Raw genomic sequence first — 17,910 nt, 5'->3', positions numbered from 1 at the left:
GGCAGAAAAGGCATTTTTGTGGCCATGCCTGCAGTCCCAGCTACTGGAGAGGCTTAAGCAAAAAGATGGTGGATTTGAGGCCAGCCTGGGCAACTTTGTGAGATCTTGTCTCAAAACAAAAAATAAAAAAGTTCTCAGTGGTAGAGGGACTGGGCCCAATCCTCAGTACCACCACCACCACCACACACACACACACACACACACACATTAATAAAAGGAAAGAAAAGGTATTTTTCTTGCCTAAGTAATGTCTAAAAGTACTCCATGCAGAGCACCCTTTACTGAAGTTAAGCTTTGCCCTGTTCCCATTCCTCTTGACTAAAGATTCCCTCTGGCTTCAAAGACATGAGGGCAGAGCATTTCAGGGGTTTAGATCACCAAGAGACCTCTGAGAGAATCTTTTGGCCTCAAGCATTTCGCCAATTCTTAAAAACCAAGTAAACACTCCAAAACCTAGGGACTCCCTTCGCCCCAGCTGCCCCTCTGCTCCAGGCGCGTCCCGCCCGGGTCCCTCTTCGGACAGCCCCTCCTCCTTTGGGCCGCCGGGGATTGGCGGGCCGGGGGCGGACCGGGGGCGGGGCCGAGCGCCCTTCATCCCCAGCCTCTGCTGGCTCTGTTGCAGCCCCGCGCTCAGTCGGAGAGCAGAGCAGACCGAGCCAGCCAGAGCCAAGCGCCGCGCGTGCCCACCCACGAGGCCAGGTACCACTGGGGACGTCGGGCTACAGGCTGAGGGCCCCCGGGCGAGCCCTGTCTTACTCGCCTAGCTGGCGTCTGTTGCAAGCTCTGGATAGCACCTTTCGACCTCTGCGACCTAGGCAAGCGCCCTAGCCTCCGGCAAGTCAGAACCCCGCGCGCTCCAGGCACTGGTCTGCGGACCTGCCAGTCGGGACTCACTTCCAGGCTTGAGCCAGGGTTCCGGAAGGGGCGCTTTGTCCCCTGGGGTTTTTCGGGAGGGCCAGGCTGGACAGCAGGAGGTCAGCGGCCCCCAGAACTGGGATCATAGGACGCCTTGTTGGGCACTCAGGCGGCACCCGACCAGGTTCCCAGAGGCATGGCCCGCGGGGCGGGCTAGAGAGGTCCCGGAGGACGACTCAAGAGGGCCCCGGAGCAGTCCCTGGAGCGCTGCCCCGACGGGAGCCTAACAGGCAGAGCCACTGGCTGGCACGCCCGGAATCCGAGTATATTTATCCTGGCCTCTTTGGGCAGGGGTTTGAGGGCAGATCGGGCCGGACCGCCTGAGGGGCCGCGGGGTACATGCTGGCCCCAGAGCCAGTGCCATTTGCAGCGGGGCCAGCGGGCACCGCGGGCGCAGGGCTCGCGTGGCTCTTTGGCCTAAGGGCGGGACGCCTTGTGCGCTCCTCCCCACCTGGCGACTGTGCCGGGCGGGCGGGATATAGGAGTCTAGCCCTGCGCACAAGCGGAGGAAAGGGTCCAAGACGCCGTTTGCATGAGCCCGCCCTGGCTGAATTGTCCCCTTCCATTGGCCACAACGAATGCGTGCTTTTGTTGACACCCGAGGAAGGAGGTCAAGGATGGGACCTGTGGGGTTCTTCCCTCCTTCCACCCCGACCTGAACCCTGAGCCCAGGTGTAGACTCTCCAATGGAGCTGAGGAGGGCTAATTCAATGGCCCTGGAGTCCTGAGCAGCAAGGGGAGAACACCCCTTCCCATGCCCATCCTTCCTTCAGCCTGTTAGCTCTGTCCTTCCTTCCATGATTGCCTCCTGATACTTTGCTGCCCCTGGAAGAGGCACTTGGTCTGGAATAGGGGCTTAGTGTCTTGTAGAAGGGAGGCCAGACCCTCCCAGTTCTCATTCTGGGTGACATAAGGCTAGAGATCCAAGGACGGTTCCTTTTTGAAAGGGGGAGGTTCATACAGCCATGGAAGCCATCCCTCTGGGAGCCCCTACTGAAGGAGAGATCTGGAGTGGATAGGACCAGGCCTGTCCCATCTCTGAGAGAACTGGAATAACTGAAATCAAGAATGGCAATCTGACTTCTTAGGAGTGGCTGTAGGGGATTATCTCTGGGGGAGGATAGAAGTGTGTTTCAGAACTTCATTGTGCCTGGGCCCATAGAGCCTATGTCCTCATGGGCCTCTCAAGCCATTCTGTTGAGTGCTGGTTCTTGTGGCCCATGTTACAAGCCCACCCCACCCCCAGGTCCAGGGCTCCAAATGGCCGGATCACAAGAGTTGGCTGCTTTCTGTCCTTATGCCACTGCTCTAGTAAGGCAAATGGGGAAACTGAGGCACAATGAGATTAGGCTGTTGATTCATATTCTCTGGGCCAGGATGGGGAAAGATTTCAAGTTGAATTGAGCACACCTTGGAAGTATTGGCTGAGTGTGAGGTCAGACATTCAGTTTCAGAGGAAAATGAAACATTTGCAAGGGAAGGGGTTGACCAGGGAGATGCAGTTTTGAAGTTTATGTGTGCGAAAAGCTGGGATGGGATTTGCAGTCCATGCTGTGTTGGGATGGCAGCCCTGTGGAAGTATGTTCTTGGTACAGATATGATCAGGGTCAAGCCCCACTTAAAGCAGGTAAGATGGACTGAGGGCTTGCCTAGGGGCTTGAACTCATTCCATTCATCCAACACTTATTAAGCACTTACTGTGTGACTCATGAGCACTCAGTCTTGTGGGTGGAAGAGTACTGAAGAGGTGGACCTTTGACTTTGGATGGGAGGGCAGGGTGGGGCTCTTAAGGACCAGGCGGGGCTTCTGGAGGCCAAAGGAAAGGACCAGCTGCTGGGCAGGAGGGCCTTTCCTGCCAGTAGCCTAGGGTGGCTTGGTTTTGAATTTCCGCTCTGCAGGCCACGTCCTGTACACAGCCTCTCAGCCAGCACGTCTGCACACGTGTGTGGTCATTGGGATTAGGAGTCATTATAACTGACCATCATTTTTGCATGTCTTTTTCCATTGTTCCAATAGTAAAGCTTCAGGTGCTGGACCAGAGGTGCTTCAGGTGCTGGACCAGAGGTGCTTCAGGTGCTGATCCTGGCCTTGTGACCCTAGTGGGTTTAGCTGTACCCTCTAGATGACAATTGTCCCTAGCCAGTGGGGTCATAACCTGCCCTGGCAAATATGTAAAGATGCAGTGGTTACCTTTGTATGGGGTTCTATCTGGTCATTCCTGCAGTGCCCACTAAGCATACTGCCCCCTCATGTGGGCATTCTGGTGTCTCTCTCTCTCTCTCTGTCTCTCTCTCTCTTTTTTTTTTTTTTTTGGTATTTTTTATTTTGAGACCAATTTTCATTAAGTTGCTGAAGGTCTCTCTAAGTTACTGAGGCTGGCCTCAAATTTGCAATTCTCCTGTTTCAGCATCCCGAGTCACTGGGATTACAGATGTATTACCACATCCAGTCCCTCTCCCCTTCTTGTTCCTTCTGGGGTTTTCTGTCTTTCCTTGGCTGTCTCGTTCTACCATCTCTTTCAGTCTGTCTGTGTCTTTTTCCATCTGGCTATCTTTGACTGGTTGGTCATTTCTGTTTCCTACCTCTCTGGTTGTCTCTGTTTCTGTCTCCCTGTCTGAATGTCTGTCTACCTATTACATGTGATTTTTGTCTCTCTGTGTTTTTCTCTGTCTGTGTCTCTTTATTCATACCCATTTTTCTTCTAGTTCCCTGGGCTAGGCCTCTGTCTGTCTGTCTGTCTGTCTGCCTAGATCAGTATGCATGGGTGCATATGTTGAATGTGTGTGTGCTTTCTCTCCCTGATCTCTCCCAGTCTCTCTTTTCCCTCCCTCTGCCTCTCTCTGCTTCTTCCTGATGTTGGATGTCACCCCTCCTCCAGGCTGACCTTGCCTTTAGCCCCCCATCATGGTCTCCAATGAGTCCTGAACTGCCCGTGGCCTGTGTTCCAGCTTTCTTTGGGGCCAGAAGTCCGGCTGTCCAAATATTTGGCCGCCTCCAGGGGATTCCGGGTCAGCAGGGAGGAAGATGAGTTGGCTGGCGCAGGGTCTCCCCTGCCCCTGGGGGGCCACAGTCACGTGATGTCCTGTCCTTTGCCTCTGCTGGGCCTCTGGCTGCACGTCCCTCTCAGCAGGCTGGCAATGGAGGGGGAGAGGGAGGTGCTGCTGGCTCTAGCTCAGTCTTTTTTTTTTTTTTTTTTTTTGAGACAGGGTCTTGCTCTGTTGCCCAGGCTGTGCTTAAACTCCTGTGCTCAAGCAGTCCTCCTGCCTCAGCCTCTCAAGAAGCTGGGACTACAGGTTTGTGCCACAACACCTGGCTTCTAGCCCAGTCTTGAGCCAAGAGGTTCTGGTTACAACCTCCAATGGAGGAAGCCTGATCAAGAAGGGTCCAGGGCTGGGTAGGAGGCAAAGCCTATATGGCTGGTAAGCATCTGTTGGATGTCTAGGAAATGTTCCCCACCAAAGGAAAGTCTACCTTCCGGTCCTGGTTGGGACTCTCAGATCCTCCTAGACACTTCCGGATGCCCAGATCACAGACACAGAGAGCCCTAATCCCAGAACCAGGGAGCTGGGAAATGAGGGTTTGGTGTGGTGACTCAATGTTTTGGGCCATTAACCTTTCTCTGAATGTGCCCCCTCCTGTACATTACCCCCTCAGAATCAGCCCAGGGTTGGCTACTTTTTGTTATGTGTTGTTGACAATGAGGAGTGGCAGATGGGGGACTGGGATAAAATTTGGGGTTGTGGCCTGGGGGAGGAACAAGGGGGTGTTTTTGTACTCTCCCCTATTCTAACAGCCTCCTACTTGCCCTAGCCCTAGACCTCTGACCTCAGCTCCCAGCAGCCTCTGGCTGTGCCTGGAGGATACACAATTCAAATATGTTGATTGCATCTAGTTTACCCACTGACTTATACTCTGCCCTAGAAAGGGTTTTCTTTCCCCTGAAGCCTGTAGAAGATGGTGGGCAGAGGGGTAGCTGGGGAGTGTGAGTGCCCTGTCTCAGCCAAGGAAGGGAATGGTAAGGATGGGCTGAGTTGGGACTGTGGACAGCCCTCACCCCGAACCTCACCCAGGGATAACCACAGCAGACCTCAAGCCACACTAGCTGCTTCTCCCCGGGTCCTCTTTGGACTGAGGTCAGGACTCTCTAGGTATTGGAAGCCTGGCCTATAGCAATATTATCAATGGGGTCTATGCCTCCATCAGTGCATGTGGCCACAGGACCAAAGGAAGGGCAAGCAGATGTCTCCCTGTAGCCAGCCCACCACTGCAGATGGACTTGTGTCCCTGAGCATTGGAAAGGAAAGCAGGATTCAGAGCCTGGGGACTCCAAGGACCTTGATCCCAGGGCAAAGAGGTGTGCTTCCTGTAGTGGCTGACGAAAGCAGTCACCCCACAGTGGCCTGGATTCCTGGGCCTGAAAGTCTTTAATTAGCCAAATTCAACACCTGCAGAGGTGTGCCTGATGAATTCTCACTCTGTGATGCCCGCGTGGGCAGGTGTTACCTGCTACACCATCCTGTGGCTCCTGGGCCCCCCTGGTCTTCCCTCCCAGTAGAGCAAATAGCTCCCAGAGCAGGAGCCCAGGTCATCAATTCTGTACCCGTGACAGATGCCATTTTGATGACTTTCCCACAGTCATAATGATCTCCCTGCTGTAATGCTTGACTTTTCTCTGGGTACCTATGGTCTGTTCTGGGGACAAAGGCTTTAGGGAGGCTCCACATTCTATCCTCAACTTTGGCCAAGCCTCATAGGAAACCTGGATGCCAGAGGTCATGGAAACCTGTCTCAGGAATACTCTTTCTATGGCTACACAGTGAGGCTGGCCAGGCCAGACCTTTGCCTCAGGTCTAGTCCAGGCTTTCACCACAGTGGGTCAGGCTTCACTGGCAGCTGTCCTTCAGGGGCTCCCCTCTGAGTTTTTCCTGACTCCCCAATGCAAAGGATTGTGGGAGGCACCAAGCCTGAGGGGTGAGAGCTTTCAAAGATGGGCTAGCAGCCTCAGGGAATGGCTACGGTCCTGAGTGCCAGGCCAGAGCTAATCCCACTCTGGCCCCCTAGTCCTCAGGCCTGGCCTTGACCTATGTACAGACTTTGCCATGGCCTTTCAGGCTTGTCTGTAGCCACAACAACTTCATTCCACCCTCACTGCCTGCCCCACACCACAGAAGCTTTGCCCATGCTCAGCCCTCTCTCTGAGGCCCTCTTTCCTATTCCACACCTCAGGGCCTCCTATTGGAATTTTAGGACTGGCTTCATCACCCCCCTTGATGACTCCTTTTACCCCACTCCCTTTTTCTTGTCTTTTTTGCTGTGCTGAGAATAGAACCCAGAACCTCACACATGCTAGGCTAGTACTGTATCATTGAGCTAGGTCCCCAGGCCCTCTTTCCCCTTCTCTGAGTCCAAGTACAATGTGATTCATATTTGTAGCAGGAACTTTAGGGTAGTGTGGAGGGGTGGAATTTATTTTATTGTTTTTTGCTCTTTTTCCCCTGCTTCCAGACTGGAGATCACTTTGAGACCCAGCAATGACTGGTTATGAGTGAATAATGACCACCAGACCCCAAATGTTGAAGCCTCCATCCAGCAGGGGGATAGTGAACCTAGAGCCAGAACCTCATACACCTCCCAAGGCCCATGCCATGGATTGGGGTTTCCCTGGAGGCAGTGTCTGGCTGCTAGGTGTCCTGATGGGACACCTTAGCCAGTGTATAGTGCACCCCCTACACACACCAGCCCAGGCAAGCCCTCAGACCTTGGTTATTAAGACAGAGAAGGGTGCTTTGTGCCTGCTGCCGACTCAGCACACTCCAAGGGCCTGTCCTAGCTTGCCCAGGGCTGGGGGCCAGGCAAGGGCAACCCTGGCTTAGTGCCAGGGGGAGCTCTGGAGGGACTCTGGAGACCCGTCATTGGCACCTGTGCATCCAGGTGGAATCCTTAGAGGGACTCTGATGGCAAGAGTTAGGCAGGGGCATGAGAACAGGCTGGCCTAGGGAACCCTGGTCTAGGGAAAGAGCGCTCAAGACGAGATATCAAGCCAGGTATGGTGGTACACAGCTGTAATGCTAGCTATTCAAGTGGCTGAGGCAGGACTGTAAGTTTATGGCCAGCCTGGGTAACTTAGTGGGACATGTCTTGAAATTTAAAAGATGGCAGGGGGAATATCTCAGTGGTAAAGCACCTCTGGGTTCAATCTTCAAAAGATTGAACTGTACCAAAAAAAAAAAAAAAAAGAGAGAGAGAGAGAGAGAAATTTCAACATTATGTCCTAGCTAAGTTGGCTGGGAGGGGAGGGATGCTCAGAGCTGGCAGCTGAGGAGCAGAGGCATGTAGGATGCCAGGTATGGGATCTCCAGGGCTGAGATGACAGGGATCTGAACTCTGGTCTGGGGCAATGGAGAGGGGGTCCTCTAGTGGTAATGTGAGGCAGCTATCCCCATCTCCTCATGGTCCCCAGCACATAGTGTTGGTTTGAGTTCCCTGGTGCTCTAGACTCAAGAGCAGACCCAAGGGTCTGCAGTGGGAAATGGGGATTCAGGGCAGAACTTGGGGTTCCCAAGCAGAGGGGCGCTGTGGCCCCAGGACTAGTCTCTGGCCAACCTGCCAGGCAGAACCACCTTTCCTGATCTGCACTCTGGCTCAGTTCTCCTACTAGCCAGTCTGTGATGTCCTGACAGACCCTGATTCAGACACGTTCTGGGCATGGGATAGGCAACTCCAGGCCCCACTGGTGGGAGAGGGGCCAGTAAGTTGTCTGGGCAGTGTGCAGGGGGAGCGGAGGGAAGCTGGATCCTGGAATCCAGCTGGGCCAGACCCTGAGACACTGACCTGGTGATCTAGGCTCCTCTTCAGGTGGCCGAGCCGCTGAGCTCTGTCCAGGGACTCAGAGAATGAGGGTTCTGCTTGGAGGTGTGATCCTGGATAATGGGCACATGAGCGCTGGGGCCTCCCTGGAGGAGAGGAGAGGCTACAAGGAGAACATGGTCCTGGGGCCAGGACTGTGTGGAAGATGAAGACCATGAGGCCCAGAGAACTGAGCCATGGAACACCCATTTCCTGGAAGGTCCCCTGAGGGCCTTTCGCCATAGCCAGGCAGGAAGGGCCCAGGTGTCCAGTCACCCAGCACTGCCTCAGGCCTCCTGGCTCTGGGAGGGCGGGCAGCCTCTGCGCCTGCTGTTCCCAGCGCCAGCTCTCAGCCCACAGAGGGCCCTTTGTTTTGGCTGCCAGCAGTGCCCGCCGGGCGGCTGGGAACAGGGCCCACAGCCCTCACCCTCTCCTGAGGCCTCTAGCTGTTGGGCAGTGCCATTCTATATTGGTCAGAATGCCCCTGGCACACAGGGCAGTGCATAAAACTGTCTCCCAGGACTAGTGTGGAAGGAGGAAGTCCATCCAGGGTGCAAACCCAGAGTAGAGTCTGGGAGCCTAGGACTCAGCATCCAGGGGCCCTGGTGCCATTGGGCTCAAAATTGGGTCATCCAGATGACCCTTACTTCACAGATGGGGAAACTGAGGCCCCAAAGGCTTGACTAGGCTGGAATATGTAGGGGAGTTGTGCTGGCAGAGTTGTCCTATTAGGATATACTCAGGTGTCCAAGCTGTGCCCTCTACAAAGGCAGATCACAGAGAGACAGCAGGCAAGTTGCGTGTGTGTGTGCGTGTGTGTGTGCGTGTGTGTGTGTCCTGAGTGACCTTTTGGGTGGGTGCTATGGTTTCTGGCTTCATTTGAGGAACTGGGCAGTAGGCCACAGAGTGGGGATAACCAGAGGGACTGGCTGCTCCACAGACAGCCTGATTGTTGGTGTGAGAACTATACTCCCAGTGGTGGTCCCTGAGCCATGGAGGTGCCTCTGCAGACAGAGATGGTGGAGCTGGTGCCCAATGGCAAACACCTGGAGGGGCTGCTCCCAGTCAGCACACCCACAGCAGGCAACCAGAGGTATGTAGACAACCAGAGGTATGTCCCAGTGGTGGCCGGGACAGTGCAGGGCAGGGGTACAGAGTACAAGACTGGAACTGAGCTGCCTTTCCTGGCCTGTGTCTGCAGAGCTGAGGACTCTAGACAGAGCTGTGTGGAAAGTAAGGGCTTCCTACAGAAAAGCCCCAGCAAGGAGCCACACTTCACCGATGTAAGCCGGCTAGCCTAAGGGGCTTGGGGGCACTGTGTGGGGAGCTTGGTTGCAGTAATACATGCTCATTGATGATGATGGGAGGCTGAGTGACAGCAAGGGGGAATGACACAATGCCCTAGTCTTGCTGCCATTTCACCACCCCATTCTGGTGCCTGCAGTTCGAGGGGAAGACGTCGTTTGGGATGTCAGTGTTCAACCTCAGCAATGCCATCATGGGCAGTGGCATCCTGGGACTCGCCTATGCCATGGCCAATACAGGCATCATCCTTTTCCTGTGAGTGCCTTCAGCAAAACTTGTATAGATGGGGAGCCCTGAATAAGCCACCACCATGACCTCCCAGGACCCACTAGTTCCCTGTTCAGTGGGTGGGGACCTTTTACTCTAAACCCAAACCACGCCTGTAAAAACATCCACAGCCAGACAAATATACTTCACAGCCCAGAAAACCCACTGAGGCCATGACACAGAGCCGGCTTTACAGGCCCAAGTCTGTTCTTCTACCATGTTTACATGTGATGGTCAAACCCTGTGGCCAGGACCTGTGTAGCACACATGTCTTGGTCTGGGGGATCTGCCCTGAAGCCTGAATGGAAAACATGTTTATCCCAAGAACTCCTTAGTCATAGGTTGCTCTTGACCCACAGGGACCCTTCTGGGTTATGTCCCATGTTCAGTCAAACAAAATGGTATTCACACCCCCAGGCATGCAGAGCCTGCATCTACATCCAGTCAGGAGTCCAGATGATAGACCTCCCCAGGCTTCCTAGACATCCTTACCCCCTAGCAGCCAGGGGAGTCCCTAGTGGCTTCTTTTTCTCCGTTTTCCCCAGGTTCCTATTGACGGCCGTGGCCCTCCTCTCTAGCTATTCCATCCACCTGCTTCTCAAATCCTCAGGAATTGTGGGTGAGCCTCCCACCAGCCTGCAGAAGGGTGGAGCTGGAGCAGACTGGTATGAGCTACCCAGGCTGTCCTGATCCCCTGTTCCTACAGGCATCCGCGCCTATGAGCAGCTGGGCTACCGTGCCTTTGGAACTCCTGGAAAGCTGGCAGCAGCCCTGGCCATCACACTGCAGAACATTGGAGGTAAAGCCAGTGGGCAGGTGGCAGGCAATTAGTGATGAACAGGGCTGAGGTCTGGCTGCTTTGGCTGACCCCAGCACCTTCTTTCCCTCTCCCTAGCCATGTCCAGCTATCTGTACATCATCAAATCTGAGCTGCCTCTTGTCATACAGACATTCCTGAACCTGGAGGATAAGACCTCGTGAGCCCTGGGGGTGGGAGTGAGGGTGGGAGGTCCTAGTCCCCCTCCCTGTGTCCACTGGCCCTGGGGGGCCCAGGCTGGGTTTTTGGGGAAGATGAGAGTGTGGACATGGGCCTGATGGAAGGACAGAAAGCTGTCAGCAGAGCCAGCACTTAGCTCCCACTTGTTTATGGACCACCTAAGTGAACCCTCCCCAGGTGGGGACACCTGGGGCTGGGACCAAGGTGAAACTGGGGAAGCTGGGCCTGCCTGGGCTTGGACCCCTCCTGTGAGCATGAGAGCCTCAGGCTTATCTCTAAGCACCTACTATTCCTGACCATGGGGTCAGCCCCGCCTCTCCTCCCACCAAGAGATTAAGCCTGGGTTGTCCTGGTTGCCCATTACTTTAGCCAGCACTGACTAGGTATCAACTTTGTCTTGTGGGTGGGAATCAGAGAGAAGGTGGCCAGCTCTGCTCTTGCAGCCCAGCCCAAGCAAGTGAAAGGGCTGTGAGCTTGAGTGAAGCTCTGGGAGGCAGGAAGAGTCAGGATACTGCCTCCAAGACCCCACCACCTTTCCCAAGGAGTTGGCCTTTGGGTTTGTCCTAGAAAGATGGTCCTGACCCTTATCCCCTTACCTCCCTGAACCTCATGTCCATTTCTAGGAGGTTGAGGGGGTGGGGTGTGATGCAAGATGCAGATGCCAGGAGGAACCACAGGGTCATAAGCAAGTCCCTGAGGCCCCCATGGAAAACACCACCTCCCAGAGGAAGGTCCCTCATCTCACTCATCTCCCTCAGGAGGGCTCAGCCCAGACCTGTGTGTGCTATGAAAACACCAGCAGGAACTGCAATAGTAAGCACAAACCATGTGCTGGGCTAGCACATTTGTCCTCACATCACATAGAAGGAGAGTGTGAGAGTGTGCCCATTTTGTAATCCAGAGCAAGGAGACTCAGCTATGATCAAAGATTTTCAGAGGTTATTCAGTAGCTCTGCTGGTGTCCCTAACTGGGGGAGGCAGGTGGCCCCACCCCAGGCCAAGTGGTGGACTTTGACCCTGGCACCCCATTCCCATCCCTACAGGACCTGGTACATGAATGGGAACTACCTGGTGATCCTGGTGTCCGTCACTGTCATTCTGCCCTTGGCACTGATGCGGCAGCTTGGTGGGTGTGGTAGGGTCAGGCCTTGGAGGGGATGTTGGAGGGATGTACAGAAGGGATCCCAATCTCACAGTCCTCTTGGAGGGGATGTTGGAGGGACACATGAGGGAGCTCCACTCTCACAGCCATCCTCCCCCTTTTGCAGGCTATTTGGGCTACTCCAGTGGCTTCTCTCTCAGCTGCATGGTGTTCTTCCTAATTGCTGTGAGTCACCCTCCATGTTGGTCAAGAAAGGGGTAGGTCACCCAGGGGAGTCCTCTGTCAAAGAGAAGGTACAGATGTTTGGGGGATGCCTGGATCAGAAAGTAGCTTCTCCAGGCTGGGCGTGGTAGCACATGCCTGTAATCCCAGTGGCTCACAAGTTCAAAGCCAGCCTCAGCAATTCAGCAAGGCGCTAAGCAACTCGGTGAGACCCTGTCTCTAATAAAATACAAAATAGGTCTGGGGATGTGGCTCAGTGGTCTAATGCCCCTGAGTTCAATCCCTGGTACTAAAAAAAAAAAAAAAAAAAAAAAAGTAGCTCCTCCAGTTTGTGATCTAGATGATCTAGATGTGGCTTCATGGTGACCTTACAGCCCAGCCTGGCTCTGAAACCCTCATCCTTTCCCACCCAAGGTCATCTACAAAAAGTTCCAAGTGCCCTGTCCCCTGCCTTTCAACTTAGCCAACGTCACTGGCAACTTCAGCCACACAGAAATCCTTGAGGAGAAAGTGCAGCTGCAAGGAGAACCTGAGGCTGCTGCCCTCTGTACCCCGAGCTACTTCACACTCAACTCACAGGTTCCAACAGGCCATGGTAGGGATGGGGGTGGGGGGCCTGGTGGCAAGAAGCTGGCTTGACACAACCCCATATATCCTCAGACAGCATATACCATACCCATCATGGCCTTCGCCTTCGTCTGCCACCCTGAGGTGCTGCCCATCTACACAGAGCTCAAGGAGTACGTGTCTGTGGATGGAAGAGGGATTGGAGCTGCCTTGAGCTGGTTTGGGGAGAATGGACGGGACCAGGGTGGGAGGGGGCAGAGAGGGTAACACAATCCAAGTTACCTGGCCAGAGATATCGATGGCTGCTATGAAGACATTCAGGGCAAGAAGGAGACTCCCTTCTTCTGTCAAATAGTGAGGATGTGGTACCAAAGTGACTGGCACATGGAGTTCTCCAGATGTGGCCCAACTTGTCACTAAGCTCTCTTCACTGCCTCATAGCCCCTCCAAGAGAAAGATGCAACATATCTCCAACCTGTCCATTGCCGTCATGTACGTCATGTACTTCTTGGCTGCTCTCTTCGGCTACCTCACCTTCTACGGTATGACTGGACCAGTGGGGACTAGGGCAGAGGCCAGGTTGGGTGACAGGGGCTGGTCAGCAGCCATGGTGCCCTGCATACTATAGGTGCTCATTAGGTGCATGATACCTGCCTATGCCCTGCAGCTGTGGAGGTGAGTCTGAGTGCCACTCCCCAAAGTGTCAGGGTCCACCAGGCAGCTCAGAGTCCAACACCCCTGGCCTGCTGACCACCTTCCCTGCTCGCCACAGACGGGGTGGAGTCAGAGTTGCTGCACACCTACAGCAAGGTGGATCCATTTGATGTTCTGATCCTGTGTGTACGCGTGGCAGTGCTGACAGCAGTCACACTCACAGTGCCGATTGTTCTGTTCCCGGTGAGCCAGTGGATAGGTGGCTGAGCCAATGGGGAATGGGGCTGATGGGGCAGACAGGCTGATGGCTCTCCAACCTGCCCCCAGGTGCGCCGTGCCATCCAGCAGATGCTATTTCAGAATCAGGAGTTCAGCTGGCTGCGGCATGTGCTCATTGCGACTGGTCTGCTCACGTGTATCAACCTGCTGGTTATCTTTGCCCCCAACATCCTGGGCATCTTTGGGATCATCGGTGAGAATTTGGTCCTGCTGTGGAAGTGGGGGTATTGCCTCACTTCTGCAAATCCTGGGTGATTTTTTCTTTTCTTTTTTTGGTGATGCATCTGAACTTCTGTCCTTAAGGCTATTGTAGGCTCTTTTAAAGACTGAGAACTACTGAGTCAATCCTTCTTGCTAGGAAGGCAGAGGTGGACTCCAGTGTTCAAGGGCCTCCACAGAGGATCTCACTAGGCTAGGCACGGTAGCACATACCTGTAATCCTATCTCCTTGGGAGACTGAGGCAAGAGGACCATTTGAACCCATCTGAGACCAGCCTGGCAACATAATGAGACCCTTTCTGAAAAGAAAGAAAGAAAGAAAAGCAGGCCGGGTGCAGTGGCACACGCCTGTAATCCCAGCTGCTCGGAGGCTGAGACAGGAGGATCTCAAGTTCAAAGTCAGCCTCAGCAAAAGTGAGGTGCTAAGCAACTCAGTGAGAACCTCTCTCTAAATGAAATACTAAATGAGGCTGGGGATGTGGCTCAGTGATCAAGTGCCCCTTAGTTCAATCCCAGGCACACACACACACACACACACACAAAAAAAAACAACAGAAAGAAAAGCAAAAGGACCTCATTGGTTCTTGTCCCTATTATAAACAAGGAAACTGAAGTCCACACTGATTAAAGAAGCAGCAGGGCCATACAGCTAGTGAGTAGAGAGCCTTGATTCAGTCCTAGGATTACCAAGCTGTAGGCTTGATGCTCTGTCCACTGTTCCAACACAGGTGGAATTCTGAGCTGGAAGATCAGACAATTCTGATACGTGTTTTTCGTGACCCAACTCAGAATACTGACTCCCTGTGACTCCTTGACCCAACTCTGTGAGGTCTGATACAGTCTTGGTGCTGAGTATTATGAATATCAAGGACAAGATATTGCTTTTATGGGTTGAAAAATCTAGCTCAAAATGAAGTAAGCAGGAAGAAATCACTGGGCCTACAGATGTAGCTCAGTGGTAGAGTACTCAACTGGCAAGCACAAGGCCCTGGTTCAATCCCCAGTACCACTAAAAAAATATTTATACATACATATACATATATAGATAGATAGATACGAGAAAGAGAGAGAGAGAGAGAGAGAGAGAGAGAGAGAGAGAGAGAGAGAGAGGATGAGAATAGGTTTATTTTGGCTCACAGTTTTAGAAATTCCATTTCATGATTTTTGGTCCCATTGCTTTGGTCCTGTAGCAAGGTACCACATTATTGCAGGAGCTAACCACATACCTCAAGCTCAGGAAATAAAAGGGAAAGAAGAAGAGATCAGGATCCCATAATCCCATCCAAGGGCACACTCCCAATGGCCTAAGATCCCCCCACCTCCTAACATTTCCACTACCTCCCAACAGCCACCCTGGGCCCCAAGGTGTCCTAGCACTTGATCCCTCCAGATCCCTTCAGAGTCTCCGAATACTTGAACCTTTGGGGAACATTCAGGATCCAAACTATAGAAAGTTATACCCAGGAGCCAGTATCCTTAAGGCTTCATTGCTCCAACATAACTTCCTTTTCTCATTGCCAACTTTGTTCATTGACTTCCTTCTGACACCAACAGCACCAGCCTTCCATTTTGATAGGTGGAGATCAAAGGCAGAGGTTGGTGGGCTCCCCAGAATCAGGCAACACTCTCAAGTAGAGTGAGAATGTTTGATCTCATTGAAGCATCTACCCCTGAACCTTGGCCAGTAAGTGAACAAGAGTCATCAGTGACCATGCTTTGTTCTTTTCAGGTGCCACATCTGCCCCATGCCTCATTTTCATCTTTCCTGCCATCTTCTACTTCCGAATCATGCCCACTGAGAAGGAGCCTGCAAGATCCACCCCCAAAATTCTGGTGCGAGGGACCTGGAGGCTGGTGGGTTGGTGTGGGACTGAGGAGGCTGCCCTGAACCTTTATACCTGACCTTCAGTTCTGATCCTATAGGCCCTTTGCTTTGCTGTTCTTGGCCTCTTGCTGATGACCATGAGCTTGAGCTTCATCATCATTGACTGGGTCTCAGGAACCAGCCAGCATGGAGGAAATCACTAGGATGACCCTAAACCGTTTTGTTTAATTGTCCTAGTACCCCTGCCTAGACTCTCCAGCCCCTGCTTCCATCCAGCGGCTAGTCAGGGGGAGAAAGATAGGGGAGACAGGCAAGGAAAATACCATAGCATTTGACCCCGCCCATGTCCTCTCCATGGAAGGTTTTTGTTAAAGAACCAGGACCAAGGCCCTGGGGCACTACCTGCAGGGCTCCCAAGCTTTAGAGGCTTCCTGAGCTGTGAACAGGGTGGGGTTATTGCCTCAGATCCCACTCAAATCCCTCATCTCCCTGGCAGAGTTGCATATGCTGGGGCCCAACAACTGCTTCCTGAGGTCACACAGCCTAGGGGCACACAGAGCTAGAACCCAGGCCTGCAGTCATTCTTCCACTCTGCTGCAAGGTTAGGGTCTGCACCCAAGGCCTCATCTCCTCCATCCCACTTGCTTTCACTCCCTCTATCCCTTTGGCCCCTTTTGGACACTTGGGCTCAGGCCCTTGAATACTCTTATCCTCTTTTCCCATCCCTTCCATGAGAGTAGACCCCATCCATAGCTGGGGCCACAAGGTTATGCTGAGGATAGGGCTGGCATAGGTCCCCCCCAGGAACCCTAGCCTTGTCCCTTCACCAGTCCTGGGGAGGCTGGGACTCCCCCACCCCAAGCCTGGATCATAGCTCACATTCCACTGCTGGGAGAAGAGGGACCAAGCCTAGAGTGTCCTGCTCCTGGGAGCCAAAGACCCCAAGGGCCAGAATGGGATAGGGCTGGGAAGGACTGGCAGCCCCCTTTTATAAATATACATAAGACCAGCTGTGTTTTATATTCTTGGTTTCTATAGTCCCTGGGTTCCTAGAAAGTGGGTTAGGGTCAGGACACAGATAGTGATGGAGAGCCCCCTGTCTCCTCGCCTGGATGAGGGTGGAGACAGGGCAAGACCCCCACATACCCCTTCTCCTGCCTCCCAGTACAACTAATGGCATGCTCAGATCCAGTTCTGGGCCTGGGCCAAGCTCAACACAGACCTGCTTTCTCACGGGGTGAGGTGGGGAGGAATTAATGAGGCCCCAGGAAGTGGGACAGAGAGAGGCCTCCGGAAGGAGGCAACGTGAGGTGCATCCCCAGCAGCTTCACAGAGGGTCTGAGTTGGGGGCAGCTGAGCCCTGAAGAAGCACCAGGAGGGGCCTCTTGCCCTCCTCTGGCTCTGAGGCTGCCAGATTAACCCTCTGTCAATGCCTTGAGTCTAGGGACAAAAGTCCAGAGATCCTATGCCCCATTGGGCTGATCTTTTTATTAACAGTAAAATCAACTGTGAATAAAGGTGGGTTAGTGAGTTCCTATGTGTGGGGCCCTGAGTGGCAGTGGGGGAGGGGATGGCAGTCCAAGGCAGGGCAGGGGCTGCAAGGAGGCCCCAGGTGTCCTGGCCCAGTGGCACTGGGAAGCTGCCCATCACCTTAGGCAAGCCTAAACCAGCTGCAACACAGCAGGATGGAGCTGTCCAGGCCTTGGCATCAAACCCTCATTAGGAGAGACCCTGCACCATGCTAGGCCACCAGAGAAAGGACATCAGGAAAAATCTAGTTTGAACTAGCAAGGCAGCTGCCAGCTTGGGAAACTCCTGAAAAAAGAACTTCCTCAAGCTGGTGGCTGCTTGGCCCATAGTAGTGCCAGCTGGGTAGAGGGGGGCTTCTTGAATCCCATTCCCACCATCTCCAGGCACCTGACTCCAGCCTGGAAACTCACCCAGAAGACCTGTGGCCACAGGAAAGAGCTGAACACTAGCCTAGAGGTGGGTGGAGCCCAGGGTGCCCTGTCGTGAGGGGCTACCCTCTGGATTTCTCAGGCTTGTTCTCCATCAGATGGGGCCAGAGCCCTGTCTGGGACCCTTGGCTGCTGGGGAGTCAGGGGCAACAAGAGGCAGAGTCTGTCCTGCCAATAGGTCCAGGGGATCTTTTCACATACTTCTTCCATCCAAAGAGGGCTGTAGGATAGAGCAGCATCAAAACACCAGGCTGGTGGGATTTGCTAACAGTAGCTACCAACTCCCCAGCACACATAGTACTGGATTGAGAGGGACCCTGGCCTCCAAAGGCCTCTTCTAGCCTGATCAGGGGACAACAGCTCCAGCAAAGAGAGGACAGGTGATGTAACCACTGCACTAGATTCCAAAGCCATGTGCCCATAGACTATGTGAAATTTGAGTATCCCTTGTCTCTGGCTGTCAAATTCTAGCCATTCAGCCTCCATGAGGATGGGTTTTCAGGCCCTTGGGCCTTATTAAGCATTTTCAAATGTTTTGAAGAATTTCCCAGTTTTTTCCTCCCATTTATACTTTAAAAAATTTGTTCTAAGCCTGGGGATGTAGCCCAGGAGTAGAATACTTGCATAGCATGCATGAGATCCTAGGTTCCATCTCCAGCACTGCAAATAAAACATTGTTCTGAAAGAATTTTTTCCTTGCTCTTTTTGGAATATTAAGAAGGTAGATGGGCTGGGATTGTGGCTCAGTGGCAA

The 17,910-nt window shown here is 53.4% G+C and overlaps 1 protein-coding gene across 1 annotated transcript; it reads left to right on the top strand.

Moving 5' to 3' along the window:
* The first annotated feature begins 611 nt into the window (after window positions 1-611).
* Slc38a3 (solute carrier family 38 member 3) lies at window positions 612-16,208 on the top strand. The gene is made up of 16 exons (XM_076867258.1): window positions 612-699; window positions 8,703-8,855; window positions 8,964-9,045; window positions 9,207-9,322; window positions 9,880-9,953; window positions 10,041-10,133; window positions 10,230-10,311; window positions 11,375-11,457; window positions 11,600-11,658; window positions 12,070-12,234; window positions 12,316-12,395; window positions 12,664-12,764; window positions 12,995-13,119; window positions 13,204-13,348; window positions 15,104-15,207; window positions 15,298-16,208. Exons 2-16 carry the CDS (start codon window positions 8,755-8,757, stop codon window positions 15,400-15,402), a joined length of 1,515 nt encoding a protein of 504 aa, XP_076723373.1. The 5' UTR covers window positions 612-699; window positions 8,703-8,754; the 3' UTR covers window positions 15,403-16,208.
* Window positions 16,209-17,910: the final 1,702 nt, after the last annotated feature.

This window comes from Callospermophilus lateralis, chromosome 10 (assembly GCF_048772815.1).
Source record: "Callospermophilus lateralis isolate mCalLat2 chromosome 10, mCalLat2.hap1, whole genome shotgun sequence".
NCBI lineage: Eukaryota > Metazoa > Chordata > Mammalia > Rodentia > Sciuridae > Callospermophilus > Callospermophilus lateralis.
Note: the sequence above shows the minus strand (reverse complement) of the source record. Positions and strands in the feature narration are given on the sequence as shown.